General features: G+C 33.6%; 1 protein-coding gene across 2 annotated transcripts in view; it reads left to right on the forward strand.

Annotated features, from left to right (window-relative positions):
• DNAJB14 (DnaJ heat shock protein family (Hsp40) member B14) overlaps nt 1-18,945 on the forward strand; it is a 41,699-nt gene extending 22,754 nt beyond the window's left edge. For both annotated transcript variants that reach the window (XM_031468879.2, XM_031468893.2), the window contains 5 exons: nt 6,430-6,615; nt 8,048-8,142; nt 8,960-9,069; nt 9,898-10,070; nt 14,023-18,945. In XM_031468879.2, the coding sequence (XP_031324739.1) occupies nt 6,430-6,615; nt 8,048-8,142; nt 8,960-9,069; nt 9,898-10,070; nt 14,023-14,147 (689 nt within the window). In that variant the 3' untranslated portion in view covers nt 14,148-18,945. The remainder of the gene's footprint in view (nt 1-6,429; nt 6,616-8,047; nt 8,143-8,959; nt 9,070-9,897; nt 10,071-14,022) is intronic.
• Nucleotides 18,946-23,651: the final 4,706 nt, after the last annotated feature.

The raw sequence follows: 23,651 nt of genomic DNA on the forward strand, positions 1-23,651 counted from the left end.
AAGAGAAATGACACCTTACCTATAGGGGAAAAGCAGTTCAAATGACAGTGAATTTCATGTTAGAAATCATGCAGGCCAGGAGGAAATGGTACATTTTTCAATACTGAAAGAAAAGAAACTGTCAACCCAGAATTCTATACCAAACAAAAATATCTTTTAGGAATGAAGGAGAAATCAAGATATTCTTCAGATGAAGGAAAAAATAGAATTTGTCATTAGCAGACCTACCCTAAAAGAATAGCTAAAGGAAATTCTCCAAACGAAAGAAAACAATAAAAGAAGGAATCTGAAGTATCAAGAAGGAAAAGAGAACATCGTAAACTAAAATATAGATAAACGCAATATACTTTGCTTCTCTTGACTTTGTAAATTATGTTTGACATTTGAAGCAAAAATTTTAACATTCTTTGATATGGTTCTAAATGTATGAAGAGAAAATATATAAGGCAATTGATTATATTACAAAAAGGGAAGCATAAGGAACATACGGAGAAGTAAGGATTTCACAGTCCACTTGAAATAGTAATGCCACCAGTAGGCTGTGATAAGTAATGTATATAGGATATACTATCTAGAACAACCACTAAAAAACTATACAAAGACATAGACTCAAAAACACTAGATAAATCAAAACGGAATTCTAAAAAACTGTTCAGGTAACTCAGAGGAGTCAGGAAAAAGAAAACAGAACAGAAAACAAAACAAAATGGCAGACGTAAGCTCTAACTTATCAGTAGTTATGTAAGCGTAAGTGATTTAAATACATGAATTAAAAGACACATTGGCAGAGGCAGAGTGAATTTTAAAAAACATGTCAACTATATGTTATCCATAAGAGACTCATTCCATTTGTAGCAGTTAGACAGGCTGAAAGTAAAGAGATGGAAAAAGATGTTATCATGCAAACATGAATCAAAAGAAAGCAGGAGTGGCTATATTGATATCAGAGAAAGTAGAATGTAGACTAAAAAAATTACCAGAGAGAGGCATTATATTATGATAAAGGGGCAGTCCTTCAAGAAGACATAACAATATAAATGTGTATGTACCAAAAACCAGAGATGCAGAATATGTAAATTAAAAATAGAACTGGAAAGGGAAATAGGCAACTTCACAATTATAGTTGGAAACTTAAGCACTTTTCTCCGAACACTTGATAGAACAGCTAGATAGAAAATCAGCAAGAATAGAAAAGAATTAAACACCACTATTACCCAACAAGACGTAATCAACATTTGTAGAACACTCCATCCAACAACAGCAGACCGTAAATTCTTTTCAAGTTCTCAGAACATACTCCAAATTAGACCATATCCTGAGTCACAGAATAAACTTCCACCAAGTTAAAAAACTGAAATAATACAAAGTGTGTTTTGACCACGATGGTATTAAAATAGAGTCAATAACAGAAAGATAATTGGAAAATGTTCACTCACTTGGAAACTGGACAACACACAGAAATAATCTACAGGTAAAAGAAGTCTCAAGGTAATTTTATTTTAAAAAGCACATTAAACTGAGTAAAAATTCAACATATCAAAGTTTGAGGGCACAAGGGAACCAGCTAAAGCAGTGCCAAGAGGAAACTTATAACCCTAAGTGCATATATTAGAAAAGAGGAACAGCCTTCATGAACCTAGAGAAAGAAGAGCAGAATATACCTAAAGCAAGAAGGAAGGAAATAAACGTTGAGAGTGAAAATCAATAAAATTGAAATCAGAAAAACAATAGTGAAGACCAGAGAAACAGAAGAACTAGTTCTTTGAAAAGATCAATAAAATTGATAGACTGACAAAGGGAAAAAAGAAGACAGAAATTGCTATTATCAAAAAATAGCATCAGAAACAAGCATACAAACCCCACAAACATCAACAGGATAATAAGGGAATACTGCGAACAGCTCTACACGTACGTTTGCAACTTAGACGAGATGGACCAGTTTTTTTGAAAAAATGCAGATAATCAGAACTTAGTCAGTTTGAAGTAGATAATATGAACAGCCCTAAAACTGTTAAGTAAATTAAATTTGTAATTAAGAAAACTCCCCCAAAGAGATCTCCTGACTCAGATATCTTTGTTGGAGAATTCTATAAAACTTTTAAAGAGAAGGAAAGATTTCCCAATCCATCTCACAAAATAATTATTACCCTGCTATCAAAGACACTACCACAGAAAAGAAAAGGAAAGAAAAGAAAAGAAAAAAACTATAGACTAGTATCCTTCATGGAATAAACCCAAATATCCTTAACAAAATATCAGAATTAAGCAATCTTTAAAAAGAATTATACATCCTGAACAAGCAGAGTGTATTCCAAGGGTGCAGAGCTGGCTCACTATTTGAATATCAGTCACTGTGATAACACTATTTTAATAGGCTAAAAAATAAAAATCTAACCACGTCAGTCAATGCAGTAAAAGTGTTTGAAATTTTTCACCATTCATTCGTGATAAAAACTGACAGGAAATGAAACAGTGATGGAAAAATGGGAATAGAAAGGAACTGCCTCAGATTGATAAAAGAGCAACTATAGAAAACCTTAACACTATACTTAATGGTGAAAGACTGACCACTTTCCCCCTAAGACTGGGAACAAACCAAGAATGTCCCCCTTTCACCACTCTTACTCAGCATACGGTTGGAAATTCTAATCAGTGCATTAAAGTGAAAGAAGGAAATAAATAGCACACAGATTGGAAAAGAAGAGATCAAACTGTCCCTATTTATAATAATATGACTATGTATAAAGTCCCCAAGAATGTACCCCCCAAATCCTAGAACTGATAAGTGAATCCTGCAAGATTTTAGTGTGTAAGATAAACACAAAAGTCAATTTAGAAGTGGTTTAGTGCATTTCTGTGTACTAATAGTGAACATGTAGACACTGAATTTAAAAATACATTATTGTTTACAATCACACACACAAGAAATACTTAGGAGTAAATTTAATAGAGCTTGTATAAGATTTGTATGCTGAAAGCTATACAATACTAATAAAAGAAATCAGAGAAGATCTAGATAAATGTAATGATACATCATGTTTATGGATTGGAAGACACAGCAGTAAAGATGTCAAGTCTCCCCAAGTTGATACACATATTTAATACAATTCCTGTCAAAATCCTAGCAAGACTTCTTTGTAGATAAAAGGAAGTTTTTTCTAAAATTCATATAGAAAGATGAAGAACCTGGTTAAATCAAAATGATTTATTGAGAGAATCAAGTAGGAGCAATCAGTGTACTTGATTTTAGGACCTACTTTATAGCTACAGTTATCAAAACAGCGTGATTTTGGCAGAGAGATAGACACATCAGTGGAACAGGACAGGGAACCTATGCAAATATGATGAAGGTGCCGAAACAATTCAGTGGAGGAAACAGGCTTTTCAGCAGACGGTTTTGAAGTAGCTGTACATTCATAAGCAAAACAACAACAAAAAAGTAACCTTTACATAAATCTCATGCTTTATGTAAGAATGAATTCAAAATGAATCTTGAATGTATATAAAACAACACTTTTTTAACTTTTAGCAAAAAATCATGGGAACAAATCTTCACAATCTTGGGCTATGCAATGATTTCTTAGATTTAACACCAGACAGCTTATAAAAAGAAAAGTAGGTAAGTTGAACTTCATCAAAAAAATTTTCATAGCAGAGATGCTATGAGGTGGAGGAAAAGACAAGCAATGAAATAGGAGAAAATATTTCCCAAGCACACATCTGACAACAAAGGACTAATATCTAGAATATATAAAGAACTCCCCAAGCCCAAAATTTAAAAAGCAGACAATCCAATTAGAAATTGGGTAAGAGACATGAAGAGACATCCCATTAAAGACTATATACAGATGGCAAATAAGTGTATGAAAAGATTTTCAACATTATTCCTTAGCCATTAGAGATAATACAAAGTAAAACCAAGATGAGATATGACTACACATCTATCAGAATGGTTAAAATAGAACAATGGTAACAACACCAAATACTGGTATGGATGCAGAGAAACTGGATCACTTGTACATTGCTGATGTGATATGACATGACCTAGTCACTCTGTAAAACAGTTTGGCAGTTCTCACAAAGTTAAGTATTCAGCTAACAGACAACCCAGAAATTGTGTTTCTGGGAATTTATCCCAGAAATGAAAATTTATGTTTACATATCAACCTGGACATGAGTGTACAGTTTATTTGTAGTAACCAAAAACAAGAAACAACTCAGATGTTGTTCAGTGGGTGATTAGTGAAACAAACAGTGGCACTTCCAGACTCTGGAAAACTACTCAGCAATAGGAAGGAATGAATGGGTTACTTAACAACCTGGATTGATGTCCAGAGAATTATGCTGATTGATTTTATTTATATACTTTATTGTTCCATTTATATAGCATTCTTGAAATGCCAAAATTATAGAAGTGGTTAATGGTTGTGGGCAGTTAAAGAGGGGACGGAGTAGAAGGAAGTGGGTGTGGTTATTAAAGGGCAACCTGGGGATGGTGACGGAAATGTTCTGTGTACTGATTATGTCAATGTCAGTGTCCTGTCTGGATCCTGTGCTATAATTGTATAAGATACGATCATTGGAGGAAATTAGGTAACAGGTAGAAGGGATCTCTGTATTACTTCTTACAACTTCATGTGAATCTAAAGTTAACTTCAAAATAAAAAGTGTAATTAAAGGAAAATGAATAAAGTAGAAGATATATTTTAGTGAAGTAAATGAGATGGAAATGTATTTTGTAATGCTTTGGAATACAAAAATAAATTTTAGTTTTAATTCTTTAGATAATAGGGAACCAAAAATCTTGATTATAGGTGTAGCACAAAGTAAATGAATAGAAAATTACTCTAGGCACAGTGGATAGAATAGTCTTATACATATAATTATGAATTATGACAGTATTTCAAAAATATCTTATAAAATATAATGTTTGAAAGTTGTTTTTTTAAGGCAAAGCCTTAAAAATAGAATTGAGTTGCCAATAACTAATAGTTTAAAAAGTAACAACATTATGAACTTGAAATAGTCCTTTTAGTATATAGAGGTTAAATCCTAAAATTGTTATTACTGGAAGTGCACCTTTGGCAGATACTGCTAGATCGGTTTCTTTTTTAGGTATGGGTTAATACCTTGGCGGTGTTTGTATATGCATTGCTTGGATTTCTGATTATGCTTTCCCACTGGAGCAACATTATAAATGACTGCTATATTTATGAGCCATAGTCCTATTTTAAAGTCTGAAGAAAGTTTTGGACTGTCTCCTCAGATAAATGGACAAGCCACCTTATTTTTTCATACCATTGGATTCAAAGACCACCTGAAAGCTAGCTCTGGATCAGAAGAAAGGTTCCAGAGAATCTTTATATAATTAATTTCACTGTGATATATAATCACCCAAAACAACTACCTAATGAGCATTTATTTGCTTGCACAGTACTTACGGCAGCTACCACGTGGGATCCAAAAGCTATTTTTAAAATAATCCCATATTGCAAGAGGCTTATGATCTAGTTTAAGAAGCAAGCTGTATTTATGAAATGATTAATTATTGAAAGTGTCAGAATAAGAATAGGGTAATCCCTGCTTTTAGATCAAAGCATTACAGCTCTGTGAATTACCTCAAGAAGACATTTTGGTAATTAATGTACTCTTTTTGACACAAGAGTATGAGATAGGAAATAGAATTCTTCATAAACAAGTACACAAAATTAGCAAAATGAGATAGGAAAACTAGAGACTACATGGATTTGTTCAAAAACAAATTCAGACTTTATGTTAGACCCCGGGGGTATTGCAGTGAAAACAGACACGGCCCCTGCCCTCGTGGAGTTTACAGTATTAAGAGAAAAATTGCTCAGGAATAGAATGAAGAATCCCTTATGCTGGGCTGCAGTGTGCAAAAAAGGTTTATGGTATAGGTTGCATAGCGTTTACTTACTGTGCTAAAATACATTTGACCTTGAATAAGTTTCCTAACCTTTTTGAGCCTCAGAGAGCGAATCTTTAAAGTGGGGATAATAATGGATAATGCAATAAGATACTGGGTTCCGAGCCCAGCACTCGGGAGTTACTGCAGTTATTATCGGTTTGAATGGCACTAATGAATGACTAGATTAGAGTACTAACAAAGAAAGAAGCAGGATATTAGAGGTGAAGCACAATAGTAAGAAAGCAGGTGGACATTCCTTTATGGTCAAGGCAATAGGGAGACTAGTATAAAAAACTGTATTGGGAGGTAATAATAATCCATGTAATTACATGCAATGTGTAATACTTTAAAAGAAATTGTTACTGTTTTATTTTCTTGATTAGCCTCAAGTAGTTTTTTATTGTTGTTGTTCAATAAGTAGCTTTTAAATGGGGTAGTCTCTTTTAATAAAAAAAAAAAGCTTTGCTTACCTTACCAACTTTCACTTATTACTTTTCTAGAGATTGGAAACGCATATGCTGTTTTAAGCAATCCAGAAAAACGAAAACAGTATGACCTCACAGGCAATGAAGAACAAGCATGTAATCACCAGAACAATGGTAGATTTAATTTCCATAGAGGTTGTGAAGCTGATATAACTCCAGAAGACTTGTTTAATATATTCTTTGGCGGTGGATTTCCTTCAGGTATTTTAATGTTAGTTATAAGTGTTGTATTTTATGAAGCTAGAGATCCTCACTTCCAGTTAGACTATTTAGAGATAAATCTACTTTTTCCCTGACATCTTATAGTATTATGATCCTGTGATGGTTCTTCATGAAGATAGAAAAAAAAATTATACTTATTACCTTTACTCTAAGTCCACCTTTTTTCCTAGGACATATTTTAATTTTAAAAAGATATTCTATATTTTATATGAAGCTGAAGAAAGGATGTGTAAGTAGAAGATCTGGTGGCAATATCATAGTTAAATGCTGTGACAATTATAGGAGGTAACCTATACTTTGGGTAACTATTTGACATTGGTTTTCTGAAGATCTTTGTAAATATTTCATTAATAACATTGTAGATTGCTAATATGGATATATGTAGAGGTACTTTCCGATGAAATACTCGTGTCTGAGTTATAGGCTATATATAAGGTAACTGGGTTTTAAAAAATTATATTAAGATAAAAATAGTTATCTGAACTAGGCTATCAAAGTAAAATACTGTAGAAGTACTACTAAATGAATAGATTTTTATAGTACCAGCATAAGCAGTAAATTTTACTTACATTTACTGTGAGTTACTTGTATGGAAATTAATTTTCAAGAGTAGCTACTCTGAGGTGGTTAAAATTGTAGCTCCAGTCTTGTTTACAGCAGTTATGAAAGGTGCTAAGTTAAACATCCCATTCAAAATTAGGAGAGTCTTTATGAATGTAGCAATACAGTTTGGCCTGCTAGCCCTGGCTGAATATCACTGAGAAAGATTGAGGTCATTGATAAGGCATTTTGTAAAGCATCCTTGAAAGAGGATGTGTAAATACAAATTAATGACTAAAAATATACCCTGAATTTTGACACATTAAGATACATAATTACCTATCACAGAAAAATTATTCAGACTAATAATTTTGACTGAAAATATTTTAGGAATAACTAGAAATCTTTTAGGTAATAGTGAATTTTCTGATTGTTGAAGTCCTTTTGTTTGTTTTAACATAGTTAATCAGTGGTAGCCATCTCTGGTTGGTCACCCTCTTTGAAAACAATTTGAATGTCCATCGAAAAGAAAATGTTTGAAAATTGTGGCAGAAATTGATAAATGCAGAAAGTAGAGTTTCAGATTAATGATCCAAGGTTTCTGAAAACAGCTGACCACAGCAAAAATCCTCTATGTACTCAGTATTAGGGAGGGACTCAATTCAAGTTTTCATCAAGAAAGAACTTCCCCTTTACTTTAAGAGAAGAATCATTCTTGGTTTTGTCTACCCTCTACTCACAAGAAGAGGCATTCATTCCTCAAACATGGATTGTTTTAGTAATTTTAAAAATTAAATAAAAATATAATAGAAAATATAATTTTTCTGATCATGATTTCCTCCCTAATTTAACCTTGCTTTTAATTTCCTAGGTAGTGTACATTCATTTTCAAATGGACGACCTGGTTATAGCCATCAACATCAGCATCGACACAGTGGACATGAAAGAGAAGAAGAAAGAGGAGATGTATGTTTATGATATGATTAGAAATCTTAAAATTGCAAATTTTAACTCAGGAAAAGCAATTAGAGTTGTCTGAAAATAGGACAAGTTGTTTTAAAAGGAAGTAACGAGTTTTCTTTTACCAGAGGTGTTCAGTAGAGACTAGAGAACCCCTTAGTTATGTTGGGGGAGCAGGGGTGGAAGTCAGGGTTGGAGGGTGGTTGGGCAGCATGACACTTCACATTTGATAGTCTGTGATTCTAATGAAGATAAACCTGCAGTGTGCATGCTTTGAAGGTAAAGTTTTATTGCTGGTTCTAAAGAATTTAGAATTAATACAAAAACTTAAATTACAAGTCACTTTCCTTGTTCTAATGCAATTATACCTAATTGCATATAGCAGTTAAATTACATGAAGTAGAAAGGTAAATGGAAAAGGCAGTAGACTAGAAAGTAAAAGATCTGGGCCTCAGCTCTCCCACTCTCATCAACGTCCATGATCCATGCTCAGATCCAAGGTAAAAATAGTTTTGCAAGCTACTGCATATTGATAGAGTCTGTATGAGAAGAAGAGAGAGACAGAGGACTTCCACATCTGTAAAGTGAGATGAGGTTATATCATTGTTGTCCAAATCAGGATCATGATCTCTAGGTGAAGAACCTAGAAAGTTGTGTTTTTAAGAATCACCCCCAGGAAGTTGGTATGATCAGGCAGATTTATAAGCATTGAACCAGATGATCTCAAACGTCCTTTCTGCCTCTGAAAATGTATGACAGCTGTTGGATTATTGACAACTACAGTTATATTACAATCTGTTATTCTTTGATGATTTTTTTATAGGGAGGTTTTTCTGTGTTTATCCAGCTGATGCCCATTATTGTATTGATCCTCGTGTCATTATTAAGCCAGTTGATGGTCTCTAATCCTCCTTATTCCTTATATCCCAGATCGTAAGTAGCTAAGTGAAGTTTTACGAAAAGACGAATTGTTTCTTGCCTAGCTTCATTTAAAGGGCCTCTTGCTCTCTTAAACTTTTAAGTGCCAAATCTTTTACTACTACATGTGTACCTGATTTAAAAGTCTCTAATTTTAAAAATACTCAAGCAATAAATTCGTATTTTGTTAGTTTACACTTCTGTTCCATTGTGAATAAAGACAGAAGTGCTATATTAGAACTTGATAGCAATTTAACGTTAACAGGTAGTATGTTGACATCAAAGACTTTAGAAGACAAAAATAGAATTGTGATTGATCTTATGTAGATTTGTGTCATTAAAGGGGAAATGACTTCACTCTTCTGTCTGTAAAATATTGATTAAATAAAAGCAAATATTACTTTTTTGTTATATGAGGTAGTTTTCCATAATATACATTGTATATAAAAGGTCAGGACATATAGTCCATTTAATGCAGCATCCATTCTAAAAGACTTTAGTATAATACAGTGGACATAAAGGAAACTGTAAAATCAAAATCATATTGCCAGTGATTTTTGTAATATTAAAAAATAGATTGGTCTAAAATTAAATAATTTATTTCTTCCAAATAAAATTTGTACTAACTAAAAATTGAGAGAACTTATAAGAACATAATATATTAAAATGATTGCTTTTTTATGACATGAATGGTAGTTTTAGGTAATTTGAGATAATGTAAATACTTGATTACCTATATTAACTTTTAATTATTTTCAATTGTTTTTGTTAGTTTGGTTTGTAGTAGCAAATCAGAATGTACAATTTTAATTAAAAAATAATAATCAAGCATTTCTTTTACAGTGGATCAGGGCAAACGATTAAAATGCAGACAGAAAACTTGGGTGTCGTTTATTATGTCAACAAGGACTTTAAAAATGAATATAAAGGAATGTTATTACAAAAGGTAGAAAAGAGTGTGGAAGAAGATTATGTGACTAACATTCGAAATAATTGCTGGAAAGAAAGACAACAAAGTAAGTTTATCAAATGTTTTAACATTTAAAAATTTATTCAGGGTCTTTGGAATTGATTACTGTGTATTTCCCTACTCAAAGAATGTTATAGAATTGCCTGGCACATACTCGGAGCCCAATGCTTAAATGAGACCATATGTTTTAATGTGCATGTGGTCTTATAATAGTATTTGGCACATAGCAAGGACTTAATAAATGGCAGTTGTGTGCTTGTTGTTATAATAAATATTTGGTGGAATAAGTGGATAATACTAAATTTCATTGTATTTACGACGTTGTCAATTGTGGCATGCATCACTATTTTATGTACCACTAGGAAAGAAAAAGATCCTGGCATAAACTATGTCATCAGTTCTAATATACATCCTGTTTCAGATTTAAATTTGAAGCTCTTCATGAATTCACTAATTCAACATGGAGCACTTAATGTACAATGAGTTTTGTTGACATTTCATTTTCCTTTATTTTGTATGGAGAGAAGTCCTAGTGAACTCTTAATCAATTTGTTTAGCCTTTTCCAGCCTCGGCTGTCTTAATTAAGCAGTTATACCTATAAAAAAGTTGACATTAAGAATCTGCCAAGATGCTGCATGTGAACTGAGTGTTAGAGTTTTTTGTCTTTCTGACTGTTATGAATAATGTAGACTATATGGTGAAGACTTTGGAATTAAACAGACTAAAGTTGAATCCTACTCTGAAAAATTTCAGCTGAGTGATTAGGAACAAATAGTCTAACGTCTGTGAATTTATTCCCTCATATATAAAATGGATAATGATGATGATGAATGGGAAGAGGAAGTAACTGTAATTTAAATACCTATTGTTTCAGTCACTGTCCTAAGTACTATATATATATATATATACACATACACACACACATATAAAGTTATTTAAACTCCACAACACTGTGAGGTTATTACACCTACATTATTTATGAGGAAACTGAGGCAAAGAGAGATTAATTAGAACTTGCCCAAAGTCGTCAAGGTAAACTATGATTCGAAACCAGTTTGTTTCAGAATCCAGCACTGTGCTCCACAGCCTTCTCAATAGTACCTAACTTTATGGGCTTGTTGTGAAACTTAAATTAGGCAATAGTTAAAGTGTCTCATGTGTAGTAAATACTCAGAGAATGGGAGCAGTATCATTATCTCTTACTCACCAGGGAAAATTTGATGAAACTAACCTTGTGTACTTCTAAGAGAGTCCTCATCTCTAGCCTTGGTTTCTTCATCTATATACTGCTAGTTAGAGGCGATATGACCTCCTTGGTTTCTAAGTCTGGGTCTGTGAATCAGTCTGTTCTCAATGTGGAGAAGATTAGACTGGTGGTTTTCAACTGGGAATGATTTGCCCCTGCCTCCCAGGGGACATTTGGTAACAATGTCTGGAAACTGTGTCAGCACGGCAGGGATGGGGGATGAGGTGGTGGTGGAAGGGATTGCTACCAGCATCTGATGGGTTAAGGCCAGGGATGCTACTAAATATTCTTCAGTATGCAGGACAACCTCCACAACAAGAACTATCTGGTTCCAAATGCCAGCATTGCTGAGGTTGCGAAACCTTGTATTAGCCGAAGGTCTTAAGGAAGTATTTACCACATTTTATTTATTTAATTTTATTTTGCTTAATTTTTTGATCTGTAGTACTTTGCACAATCCTTGGCACGTCATAGTCATAAAGTAAGTTTTGATGGCTATGTGAGCAATTGGATGAATAATGAACGAATTCATAAGAATGAATGAACGAAAGACCTGCTTATTTTGTGTTAAAGAATGGCTAGCATGTTAGATAAAACCATTTTCAAATACAAGTTCTACTCCCCAGCCAAAATGGGTGATTTTTGGATTATGCATACTTACCTTCTATTACCTTAAATAATTGGGAATTGACTGCATAAAGAGAAAGAAGGACGGGAAAGATACTCATTTATGGAAGAGAATGTAACATTATGATTAAAGTGTAGGCTCTGGGACTGCCTTGCAAGATCCTGGCTCCACCAGCACATTACCTAGGCGAAGTTACTTAACCTAAGGCTCAGTTATCTTATTAAAATATGGACCGGATAATATATACTAACACTTAGCATAATGCCTTGCACCAGTAAGTGTATTATTATTTATTATAATTATCATTATTTTTTACTCTAGCCCTAGCAAACTAAGTGGTTTTGCTTGGCATAATTTAGTTTCACCTTTTAACAGTCTGGCAAGGTAAGTATCACAATAGGTTTCATGGACGCTTCGGTCGATCTTCTGTCTACTATACCACATTATCTACAGCTATATTGTACACATTTATACGTGTCTTTCAAAGTTATTAGCAGAAGTTTTAGCTAATTCTGATTTAGTAAGTCATTATTTACAAAACAACTTGCTTGTGTTCAAGACTATTAAAACAAGACAAAACTCTTAAAGACTAGAGAGACGTGACAACTAAATATAGTGTGTGATCTTAGATTGGATCCTGAATGGGGAGGCAATGGTTATAAAGGACATCAGGACACCACTGAGACAATTGGCAAAATCTGAATATGGACTACACATTAGATAATGGTATTATGTCATTGTTAAAGTTCTGAATTTGAAAATTGTATTGTGGTTATATAAGAGAATGCCCTTGTTCTTGGGAGAAACATGCTGAAGTAATTAGGAATGAAAGGTCATGGTGTCTGCAACTTACTCTCAAAAAGTTCTACAAAATAATAATAACTACCACAACAATAACAACAACCTTTATTGTAGAGAAAGCTAAAGCAAATTTGACAAAATGAGAAGAATTGATCAAGGTAAAAGGTCTGGGAGTGTTTATTGTGGTACTCTTAATTTGGGTGTACATTTGAAATTTTCGAAATCAAATTCAACAAATTTAGCAAATCTACAGGTGAGGAATTTGGATACTCTTGTCGGGATTTTTCTGTTTAGAGTCACTTCTAACATTCTCTAATGTCTACATTGGTAAAATAGGTGTTCTATAAAATACGAGCAGTAATTTGAGGTAATGGAAAGAGTATTAGGCTAGAGTTGGAGATTTAGATTGGAGTCTAGATTCTGCCATTTCCTAGCCCTGTGAACTTTGACTTATCTACCTCATTAGGAAAGAATTGTATGCAAACAGATTTTACAAGTGCCTCATTTGTAAGTAAAAGAGGTGGAGTGATTCTGATTGAGTTGTTAAATCCTAACCTGATCATTTCTGAATGATCCTTGCAAATAGAATACACTCGTATCTGTGTATTTTTAATGTGGTCCTATCTGAAGTCCTCTAATTTGGCCACTGTTTTTTAAATCTTATTTAAGAGCTCCCACCCTTTAGAAGTGTTAACTAAACAGTGAAATGGCTGGGACTAACTGGAAAATAGAAATAGTTCCCTTAGGAATGTTTGATTTCTAATCCGTTCATCTTTCTTAATTAATGCTAACCACATATTGAAGGAAGCCTCAAAGATACTTATTTGCTAAATACCACTACTATGAATGTAAAGCAAGCTTTTTTCTCTTTTGTGTTCCTTTAGTAAGTTTATTATATATGTTTTAAATCAGGCAAACCCAAAACAAGATTTAATTTTTTTCTACTCAGATCTTGGCAGTTAATTAATTGGGAACCTTAATAAAAGCTCATAGCAAAAACAACTACTGGCAGTGTTGAATTGCATATGATACCTTTGGGATAAGAGGTTGAGATGATGCTTTAGAGCAGTAGTTTTTAAACCTCTGAGCACAGGAGTGGAGGCAAGAAAGAGTTGATAGGACACTATCCTTGTTTTCTAGAGCAGCTCTGCATTTGTTTTACATGCTAGGATTTCAAATGGCTTTTAGTTCTAGTACCCGGATTTCTTTTTTTAAAAAAGTCAGTTAATAGAAATATATTGAGGGACTCATATGAAACATCATCTGAGTTTAAACAACTAGGTGATCTAAATTCTTACTCTGCCAAATATTTTTGTCAACAGAAACTGATATGCAGTATGCAGCAAAAGTCTACCGTGATGAACGACTCCGCAGGAAGGCAGACGCCTTGAGCATGGACAACTGTAAAGAACTGGAGCGGCTGACCAGTATTTATAAAGGAGGATGAACTGGAATTTTGTTTATATCTTTTAGAGTACTCTTTATTTTTTCTGCAAGTAAGTTTAGTTTCATCTTGAGAGCTAAAGAAAAAGATACGATGTTGAAAACTAAACTGAACAGTTGGTCCCTGAAATCTTGGACTGTTTATGACCTACTGGCTCCTTTAAATAGTAAGAAACTGAAAACTAAAATGAATATTTTAGTTATGCTTCTGCAATTATTTTCACTTTAAAAGCTTATATGATTCCTAACTAAAAATGTCTGAGAAAGGATCATCACACCTGTAGCCGTTCCTGGTTTTAGATTCTCCATTTTTCCCTTGTCATGTAAATATTTATGGAATGATCATTTTGTGTATATACAGGTTATTATTGCCTTTTTATTTAAATTCTTTTGGTGTTTAGCTCCATGAGACACTTCAGTTTAAATTGATGGAATAAATGTTGTATGACAAAATTACATCTACCTTGTCAGATGTCAAATGTGTGGAGTTTACAATGAAACTTTATCAAAAAGAAAAGAAAAAACAAAAGCTGTTTAACTTTGTGTAAAATCTTGTAGCATTATCAGCTTAGAGGGAATTGATATTTTTAATATTGCCATTATATTCCAAAATATATATTAAGATAAATGAACTGGTGTAAAGTATCAGTTTGCTATTTATTTAGTTTTATGAATTGCTAAGCCATGCATAGAAATGAAATGCTATACTGATCAATTTTAAAGAAAATGAGGAAATGGCTATATAAATACTAACCAAAAAGGGTCTTCAACAGTAAATTGCAGTTATGTCATTTGCAATTCCAATAAAAGGCCCCCAAATGTTCCTATGTATGTCTTTGAAGGCTGCTAAATTTTATGAAGAAAAGGGCCTACCTGTTTTTCCCCCATGGAAATTTGCAGTTTCTTCTTAGTGATCATTTAAGCAGGATCCAAAAGTAAATGGGTTCTTACTATTGCCTAAGTAATAAGGAAAATTACTACTAAAATGAAGCTTTGTGCCTTTTAACTTGATTGCCAACTCTTAAACATATAAGTAGATTACAGCACACTTGATCAGAGCATGATCTGTTTGGCCATATGCAACAGTGAGCAGAAATACAGCAGCAGGTAGAATAGTGATTTATAGCAAGTTATCCTTACAAAAATTTGAGCTGAAATCTATTCACCATTGAGTAATTCAGTTAATCCTATAGGAATAAGCTCCTTATAATTAAATCCATAATATAAATTTAAAAAATCAGCTGGAAATTGAAGTTTTTGGTGCCTGTATATTGAGTATGAAACTGTTTGATTTCTAGTCTTCTAGGTTTAACAGTGGTTAATATTTTAATGATTTTACTTCTCATTTAATGGAACATGAACACATCTTTGGTAATTTTTGTGTGTGTGAGAGAATGCTAATTAGAGTGGCAGTGTTCTTTTATTTAAAGATTTTTTTTCCTGAATATAGTTAATTTATAGGATCTGTTGAATATAACTTCTAAAATGACCATTCTTTTTTAACTGTCCTCTTGTATTGCCTTTTCCAGGTAAATCAATAGAAATGCCTGATTGAATTAGTTTAACTAAACAACATTCTGTCCTAGGAAAACTAGACAGCTTAACCAACTTTCTTTTAGAAATGCATCCTAAAAAAAAGTGTGCTTGAAAGAAAATACAATTTAAAGTATTTTCTTGAGCCTATAGAATGAGTTTCTAAAAAAATGTCATAGCATTCTAATTAACTTTAAAAATTCATATGCATCAGAAAACTTAGATAAAAATTTAAATGAAATTTCAACCATTTATTTTTCCAAGTTTGATGGAAAATTTACACTCTTGTGGTTGATGCTTATGTGAATTGAACTCTTGTTGACTGATTCTTTTTCCCTTAATCCTGACTTTAAAAGGGACAGATGAAGTTATTGAGTTAAGTGGAGTTATATATTGTGAAGTCATACATGGCTTTTGGACAGTATTATATTTCAGTTGCATTACATTACATTTCATAAGTCATAAAATGTGTTTGATAAAGTAAAATTTTCAAACAACTGTGGGAAATGACCCGAGTGCCTGACGATTTAAGCCACGTGTGAAGTATGCAAGTAAAGCGTAAGTTCTTAATGTGACTTGTATCATGGTGCAAAGGCCCATCCAAGTGTCTTAGAATTTTGAGTTAATTCTACGAAGTAGGAAGACTTCATTTCAGCTATCTTGAGGTGTAAGATTTTTCACATTTGTTACTCTTGTAACCAAAATCACGGCATTTTTCCATCTTATTTTTAGCTACCTGAGCTTTGCAATTTCATTTGTTAATTTGTACTGTTCATTTTAATCATTGCCTAAAAGCCCTCTTTTTTTGAGTATTGCTCTACTAGCTTCTCTAACTGGTATTTTAGAAGGTTGGCAGCAGTTATATTTATTAATGCTTTACATTTTTATCCCTTTTTAAACACACCCTGAAACATTCTTGTCCTTATGAGGATTTGGGGGAAAGTAAATAGTACCTATTCTCCTCCTCTTTTGAGTCCTTACTTCCCAAATAGACAGGTGCTAGTCATTTGTAAGTTCTGGAATTTTGATCAAATCTGAGAATTTAATACTCAGCAATGAGAAATAATAAGTGAAGACAATATATTTTGGTAACAGACTGCATTTGAATGCTTAAATAAGTATTTGTTTCATAACATTACATTATTCTTTATGATTTATAAAGATTTGGTAGAAAAAAATATGTCCTTAAGGCATATATATATGTCAGTGCATTATTAAGCCACTCTGTTTTTATGTCAGTTCAGGTGTTCACAGGAACGGAAAGGTAGAATTACAGCTCTTTACTTTAATTGCACTTTTATGCTTAAGTGTTCTTGTTAAATCTTTAGTTATACTATGTAAAAGTTACTGAGATAAATGATTAACGTCTTGATTTCCCTTTGTTGATCTGTAATATTTTTAAATGCAATCATTATTTAACAAATGTGACATGTTAATATTACTTAATAATGCATTTTTGCATATTTAATTAAAAAATAAATCTCCCACCTGTGTTAAAGCAGTGAAATATTTCTTGATGTTGGCCTGAGGACCAAATGAGCCATCTTTTAGTTAAGTATTAGGTCAAAGGACCAAATGGTTCAGGAGAATTTGTGCATTTATTTAGCTTCCCCATGTGAAGTTTGCATTCAATACTACTCATACTACTATCTGTCTTTATACTGAGTGAACCTACTGAAAGGGCATTCATAATCTTTTTTCTTAACTGAACAGAAAAACTTCTGAAAATGAACAATAAATCTTAATTTTAATCTTTACTAGATAGCTGGAAAACCTTATCTCTTGGCCACATTGGACTACTGCCTAGTTAAAAATCCATAAAGTTCTCTAAAACCAGTAAAAAAGAAAAGAGAGTAGTCTCAAAATAACTTCCAAAGTTTAATTCTAATTTTTAAGTTCAAGGAAAAAGTGGGTAGAATGAGGAGGTTCAAGTATTCTTGTATATTCCTTTAATAATCTGGCAGGCAACACAGTCCTAGAATTCAGGATTCCTTTTTCATTTTATTACTATTAAATAGTTTCATATAAATGGAAACATTTTCCCTCAAAACGTTAATTCAAAACATATTCCTTATATTAAGGATTATGTAACCACATTTTTTGTAAATTCCTTGTGTGTAACTTTCCTGTCAGTATGTGATTCCTTTTCCTTTAATTTTATTACCTGCTGGTTTTGGGGCCAATAGATTTGTGAATATTCTGTGGGTGTGTCCATGTATAGGTATGTGTGTGTGTGTGTATGTATATATATATACACACATACACACACATATACATATATATATATTTTCCAGCTAATACCTCAAATATGTGATTGTTTAATATATACCACACTATGTTTGCATAGAACAGGGCTTCCATTAGCAGTGGATTTTCTTACTTCAAACTTTGAAATCCAGTCCACAGAATTTTATTGGTATGAATTCTTTGTTGATCTTTTTCATATTTTAAAACAGAGATTCCTATTATATGGCCCATACTTCAAATATAATTGTATCTTTCTATATATAGCAATTTGGAAATATGTAGGGGTAAGAAGTGTTTCTTGAAATAGTTTAGTAAGTTACTATTAAAAATTGGGATTACTGGTTGCCAAGGCATCTGGTAACTGCATAGCAGATGAAATCCGGCCTGAATGTGAGTCTCATCACTTCACAAGAGTTGGGACGTTTTAATCTGATATTCTACTTTGCCACTTAAGAGCACCACTAAAATAACAGAAAATCTTCAGTGACATTGGAGTATTTTAAGCATCAATTTTAAAAAGAATTGTTTTGGATTCTATATGGATGGATGACTATATCAATGAGAAGGAAACTCACACATACATGATGCTTTTGTAATTTATCTGTATTAAGAAATGCTTCTTACCTTTTTTGTTTTTTCAATTTTTGGATTGCTACATAAGACTTTTTCCATTTAAAGTTTAGAACGTGTGTTTTTAAAAGCTGCAAGTAATTTTCAAGGTGAGATCGAATTTTAATGGAAGCCTTGTATAAGTTAAATAAGTGAAACTGGTAAAGGAGATCTTACTTTGTAGACAGTCAAGATTATACAATTAGATTTAAAAATGAAACGTCTGATTTGTAAAATATTTAATGTTATATCAGACTTATAAAATAAAATTTTCTGTGTGAGAACTGTTAAAGAAAATGCATTTGATTTTTAATGAATGTTCTGCTGAATAATTTATGATGAATTTTTTGTCTTTCAGTCTTTGCAGTTTATCTCAGTATATGAATAAAAAGAAGGTGTGTTCTCACTGTAAAGGATTTGTTTTTATCATGTTTTATACCCTTAACGTCCTTTCTTTCATTCATTCATCCATTCAACAAATGTATGAATATCCCAGGCAGTGATATAGGAATTAATCATTGAACAAGACAAAAATCCTTATGAAATTTACATCTAGCAAGGGAAATAACTGTCAAGTAAATAAATATAACCATGATGAATGCTACAAAGAAAATTACAAGGTGCAACAAAAGCATATAACTAGAAAACTTAACTTACTCTGGGAGGATCAGGGAAGGTTTCTCTTAGAAAGTGAGCTTAAGCTGAAACCCAGAAGATGAGGTAAGTAGGAGTGAGGTGAATGTTAGATAAGTATTTCATATGGAGTGTGCTAAGTGATAAAGTCATAGAAACTTTACAGAAGTGAAAACAAACTTGAATGATTATGGCATAAGGAAGCCAGGCCAAGTTAGAGAATTAAAATAAGATTAAGGGCCAGATCCCATGAGACCACATATAAACTATGATGATGGTAATTGGACACTATCCTAAGACAGTAAAAAACCTTTTGAAGATTTTTAATGAGGGAGTTAACAGGATTAGTTTTGAGTTTTTAAAATAACATTTTAGTTACTGTGCAAAGAAGATTAGAGGACAAAAGTGAATGTAGGAAGGACAGGGAGTTATTGTCAAAGGAGAGATGATCATGGATTGGACCAGAGGAGGAATAGAGATGGTGACAGATTTTGAGATACAGTCCAGGATGTAGAATCAAGAGAATCTGATTGATTAGATTTGGGATAAAAATGGAGGCAGCAATTAAAAACTTTCCAAAAATTTGATGATGAAAAGAAGTAGAGAAAAGGGATGGTAGCTGGAGGAGGATGTGGTTTCTACAGAAGGCTTTTTTTTCAATTATTGTTTATTACATGAGAGGCCTTACTGATTCTTTTTATTCTGATGGAAAAAGGCAAGCAGAAAGTGAAAGAATAAAGACAGAGAAAAGAGGGATAATAGCATTAAGCACCTGCTATTCCAGAGGATATTGGAGCCATTGCAAAGAAGGAAGAATTACTTTCACCACCAACATTCTTTCAGAATGGAATATACAAGGGCTGGGTGCAAATGCAGACTTGTAGCATTGGTGGCCCGATGTTATAGTTTGTATTTTATTAACGAAATAGGCAGGTTATGTAAAGTTAGGGAGGGGAAGGATGATGAGCAAGGGTTACAAAGAATGAAGACAATTTGAAGGAATCATTTTCACTGAGTCAGCTGACTAGGGTCCCAGGTTGGTTATAGAATTTACAATCTGTTTAGTTTTGTGTATTTTCTCCAGCTTAACCCAGCAGCCTAGGCATAGGCCTAGAGAATACAACTTATTTAACTCATCCAAATTTGGGGTTCTGTCAGGCAGGAAAGATGGTAGGGGAGTTTAAGACATTGACAAGTGAGTGGTTTCACTGCTTGACTCTTGGATGTAAGCCAGAGATGGAGGGAATTAGTGATTTCAGACTGCCTAAGTCCAGGTTGTGATGACCATGGGTGATAGTATAAAAGAGAAAGTTATTTTATAGACTGTATAATTGTATTTTCAGTGGGCTAAATCCCAAACCACAGCCAGAATCAAAATTTGTAAGACGTTTTCCAACTTTACCAGTCTAATTGATAAAATTTCCATTTTTGTATGTTGGAGAATCAGCAAGACTCTCCCTCTCATGAGTTTGAATACCAGCTAGAATTTTCACACAGCCAGTGAAGCCAGCATAAATCCAGATAATTGTTGAATTTTTGATAGGAAAACAAAACCAAAAGAAAAAAATTTGAGAGCTCTCAACTGTATACAACTAAGAGAAGTTTAAGCTAAAGAGAAACAGAAACAAAGGCTCTGATATAACAGAACTTCAACGTGTATGTTAACTATATACACGTTAATTATATAACACATGTTACATAATATACTAACATGTTGTGTACATAGCCAAAGTAGCAAATTTGTATAATGAGATAAAAATTTTTTGTGTGTATGAATGTGTACAATTTCTCCTAGTTTCTTTCTGAACCTCAGAGATCATCTGGTAGACCCCACTTTAGCGAACTGGCACATGATGCTGATAACCTTTTAGGTCAGTAAATATTCCCCTTAGTCCTATACCAACAGCAGTGGTATCAATGGGTAAATGAAAACAGATCAATCTGAGTACATAAGGAATTCTGTTGACATGCTATAATTTGGAAACCACATTTGGAAATGAAAAATCTTACTAGATTTTTCAATTTGCAGACCTTGTTGTGTTTGGAGATCTTGAAAAGTTGTGCTCTCCCTTTTTGCCACTAAAGAAGGAAAAAGCAATATTTTCCAGGTCAACTACCATTTCGTAAGGTCATTAAGATGGATAATTTTGTTAAAATGAAAAGTAGTGCCTCAGAAATTAGAAGTTCTTGCTAGAATTCATATTTTTATTTAACTCTAAACTTGGGGGCAAATAGAGGGAGGGTACAGAGGAAGTAAGTTATAGTCTTAGTCAGGGCCAGGGCTAATGGTTTCTTTTAATCACTTGCATTCTACTAATGTTGACCAAGTACCTACAGAGTGCAAGAAACATAGGCATTGTATGAAACTGAAAAATTCTAAACGGTGACCCCCTCCTTCTAGACCTTATGGTCTCATTGAGTAAACAAACCAAAACTATGGCACATAATTATGCACAAATAAATATCAGTCATTCTTGGTAGTATATAGTGGTATTCAAAAGAATGTGATAGGTGAGAAGGTGTTATAAGGAAACAAGATTTAAACAGCTAAGGTAGAAAGTAGGTGAGAAGGTGTTATAAGGAAACAAGATTTAAACAGCTAAGGTAGAAAGTGAAGGGGTTTAGAACATGCCACCCTAAAATATGCTACTTTTGAGCTGAAAGCACTAAGAAACAGCAGGTGCAGGAAGGTCTCTCTCACCTCCCACTTTATACTTAAAGGCTTGTCATAAAACTTCCCAAGAGAAAGGTACCCTCCCTTTACCAGAAAGAGAACATTCTCATCATCAGATGGGACTGACACCAAAATGGATGTGTGCAAACGAACCTACTAAAATAACCCTTATTTTCCATTAGTTTATGCCATATATTTAATAGTCATTATCCTACAATTTACTGCCCCTAGCCCAAGTCCCCTTGTCTCATTCCCACAATTTTTTGTTCTTTGTGTAAAATTGTAAACTTTGGGGCCAAATGGCTTCTTTGGATCTTCATTTTCCTTCTGAAGACTCCCATGCACATGTAAAAAAATTAAATGAATTTGTATGATTTTCCTGCTGTTAATCTGTCAATTTCATTGTTAGGCCCAGCCACAAAATCTATGAGAGTAGACGGAAGTTTTTCCTCTCCTACAAGAGAAATAAGCATTTTAGAGTAAAGGAACCTCAAGAACCAGTGGGGAAATAAAAAGTAATTTTGATGTAAGGGTGAAGTAATCAATGTGACTGGAGTATAGGAATCACATTAGAATGCATTTAGAAGTAAATTAGAATGATATACTAGTACCAGATTGAGGAGTATGTCAACTATTGTCTGTAGAGGTATTATCACTGAAGATTTTTGATCAGCAAAAATGTACCTTTTAGAAAGGTTTAACTAGGCATTATTAAGTGGCTATTGATATAGTCTTGCTGAATAGAATAATGGTTTGAATGAAGAGTTGAAAAAATATAGTGTAAAGTCATTGTTAAGGAAGGAAAGAGCAAACATGGTAACTGACTTGATGGAATCGTGGAACTAACACAAACAGAGATCAGGAGACATAGGTTAACTGATGGTTTTGGAGCTTTTGAGTTAGCACTGACAGACTTGTATGTAAAAAAAAATAACCAATATCCAACAAGCAGTTGAAAATGTGGACCTAGGATTCAGATGAAAGGTGGGGATTTAGGACTCACATTCTCAGGACACTGTAGAAGAGAAAAACAGCAGAGAAACCGAAGACAGGCTTTACATGCCTTCACTTAAGAGTTAAGTGACCAGAGTGGGTGAGGAGCTAAAATAAGTGCAGTATCCTAGAAGCTAAGAAATGAAAGGAAGGAAAAGGAAGTGATCTTCAATGACCTCAGTTGCTGTGGAACTGTCAGGCTCACTTGTAATGACTAGCAGTTCATCTGCAACATCTGGGAGCTTTGTAGTTATGGGTATCCAACTATTTTCACGACGTTTTGGGCTATAGTTAATTCCTTGTGCAGTTCTACTTTTAGGGATTGGCGTTGAAGATCAGTCGACCTCACTTTCCTGCGGCATACTGTAGGTTTTCGTTAAATGTGCAAACAAGGCACCAAACAAAAAATAATAATAGGTAGTCCTTAAAGGCGCAGCCTTCTAAGACAAGAACCAGTGAAAGAAGGTTGTCCAATGTCTGCATATGTAGAGGCTCGAGGTGCACACATAACAGAGCACCAGAAAGCTCATGGCTCCTGGATTCTATCTACACCAAGCCTTGGGTCAGAGCATCGGGGCAGCACCCATGGGAAAGCCAAAAGAGACTAAGAAATTGGGATCAGAAACCTATGGACCTGGGACTTCTAATCACCGGCAACCTGGTGCTTGCTGTTCAGCATGTAACACCACCCCTTCAAATTTCTTCATCTACAAGAAGATAATGGTCCCTTAAAAACGAATAAAATGTATGCACCCTCTCCGAATAAAAACGTCTTGCTTGCGTTTTCCGGGGATCTTCAGGGCTCGGCGAGCTCCTGGG

The sequence above is a fragment of the Camelus dromedarius genome, chromosome 1, assembly GCF_036321535.1.
Source record: "Camelus dromedarius isolate mCamDro1 chromosome 1, mCamDro1.pat, whole genome shotgun sequence".
Taxonomy (NCBI): domain Eukaryota; kingdom Metazoa; phylum Chordata; class Mammalia; order Artiodactyla; family Camelidae; genus Camelus; species Camelus dromedarius.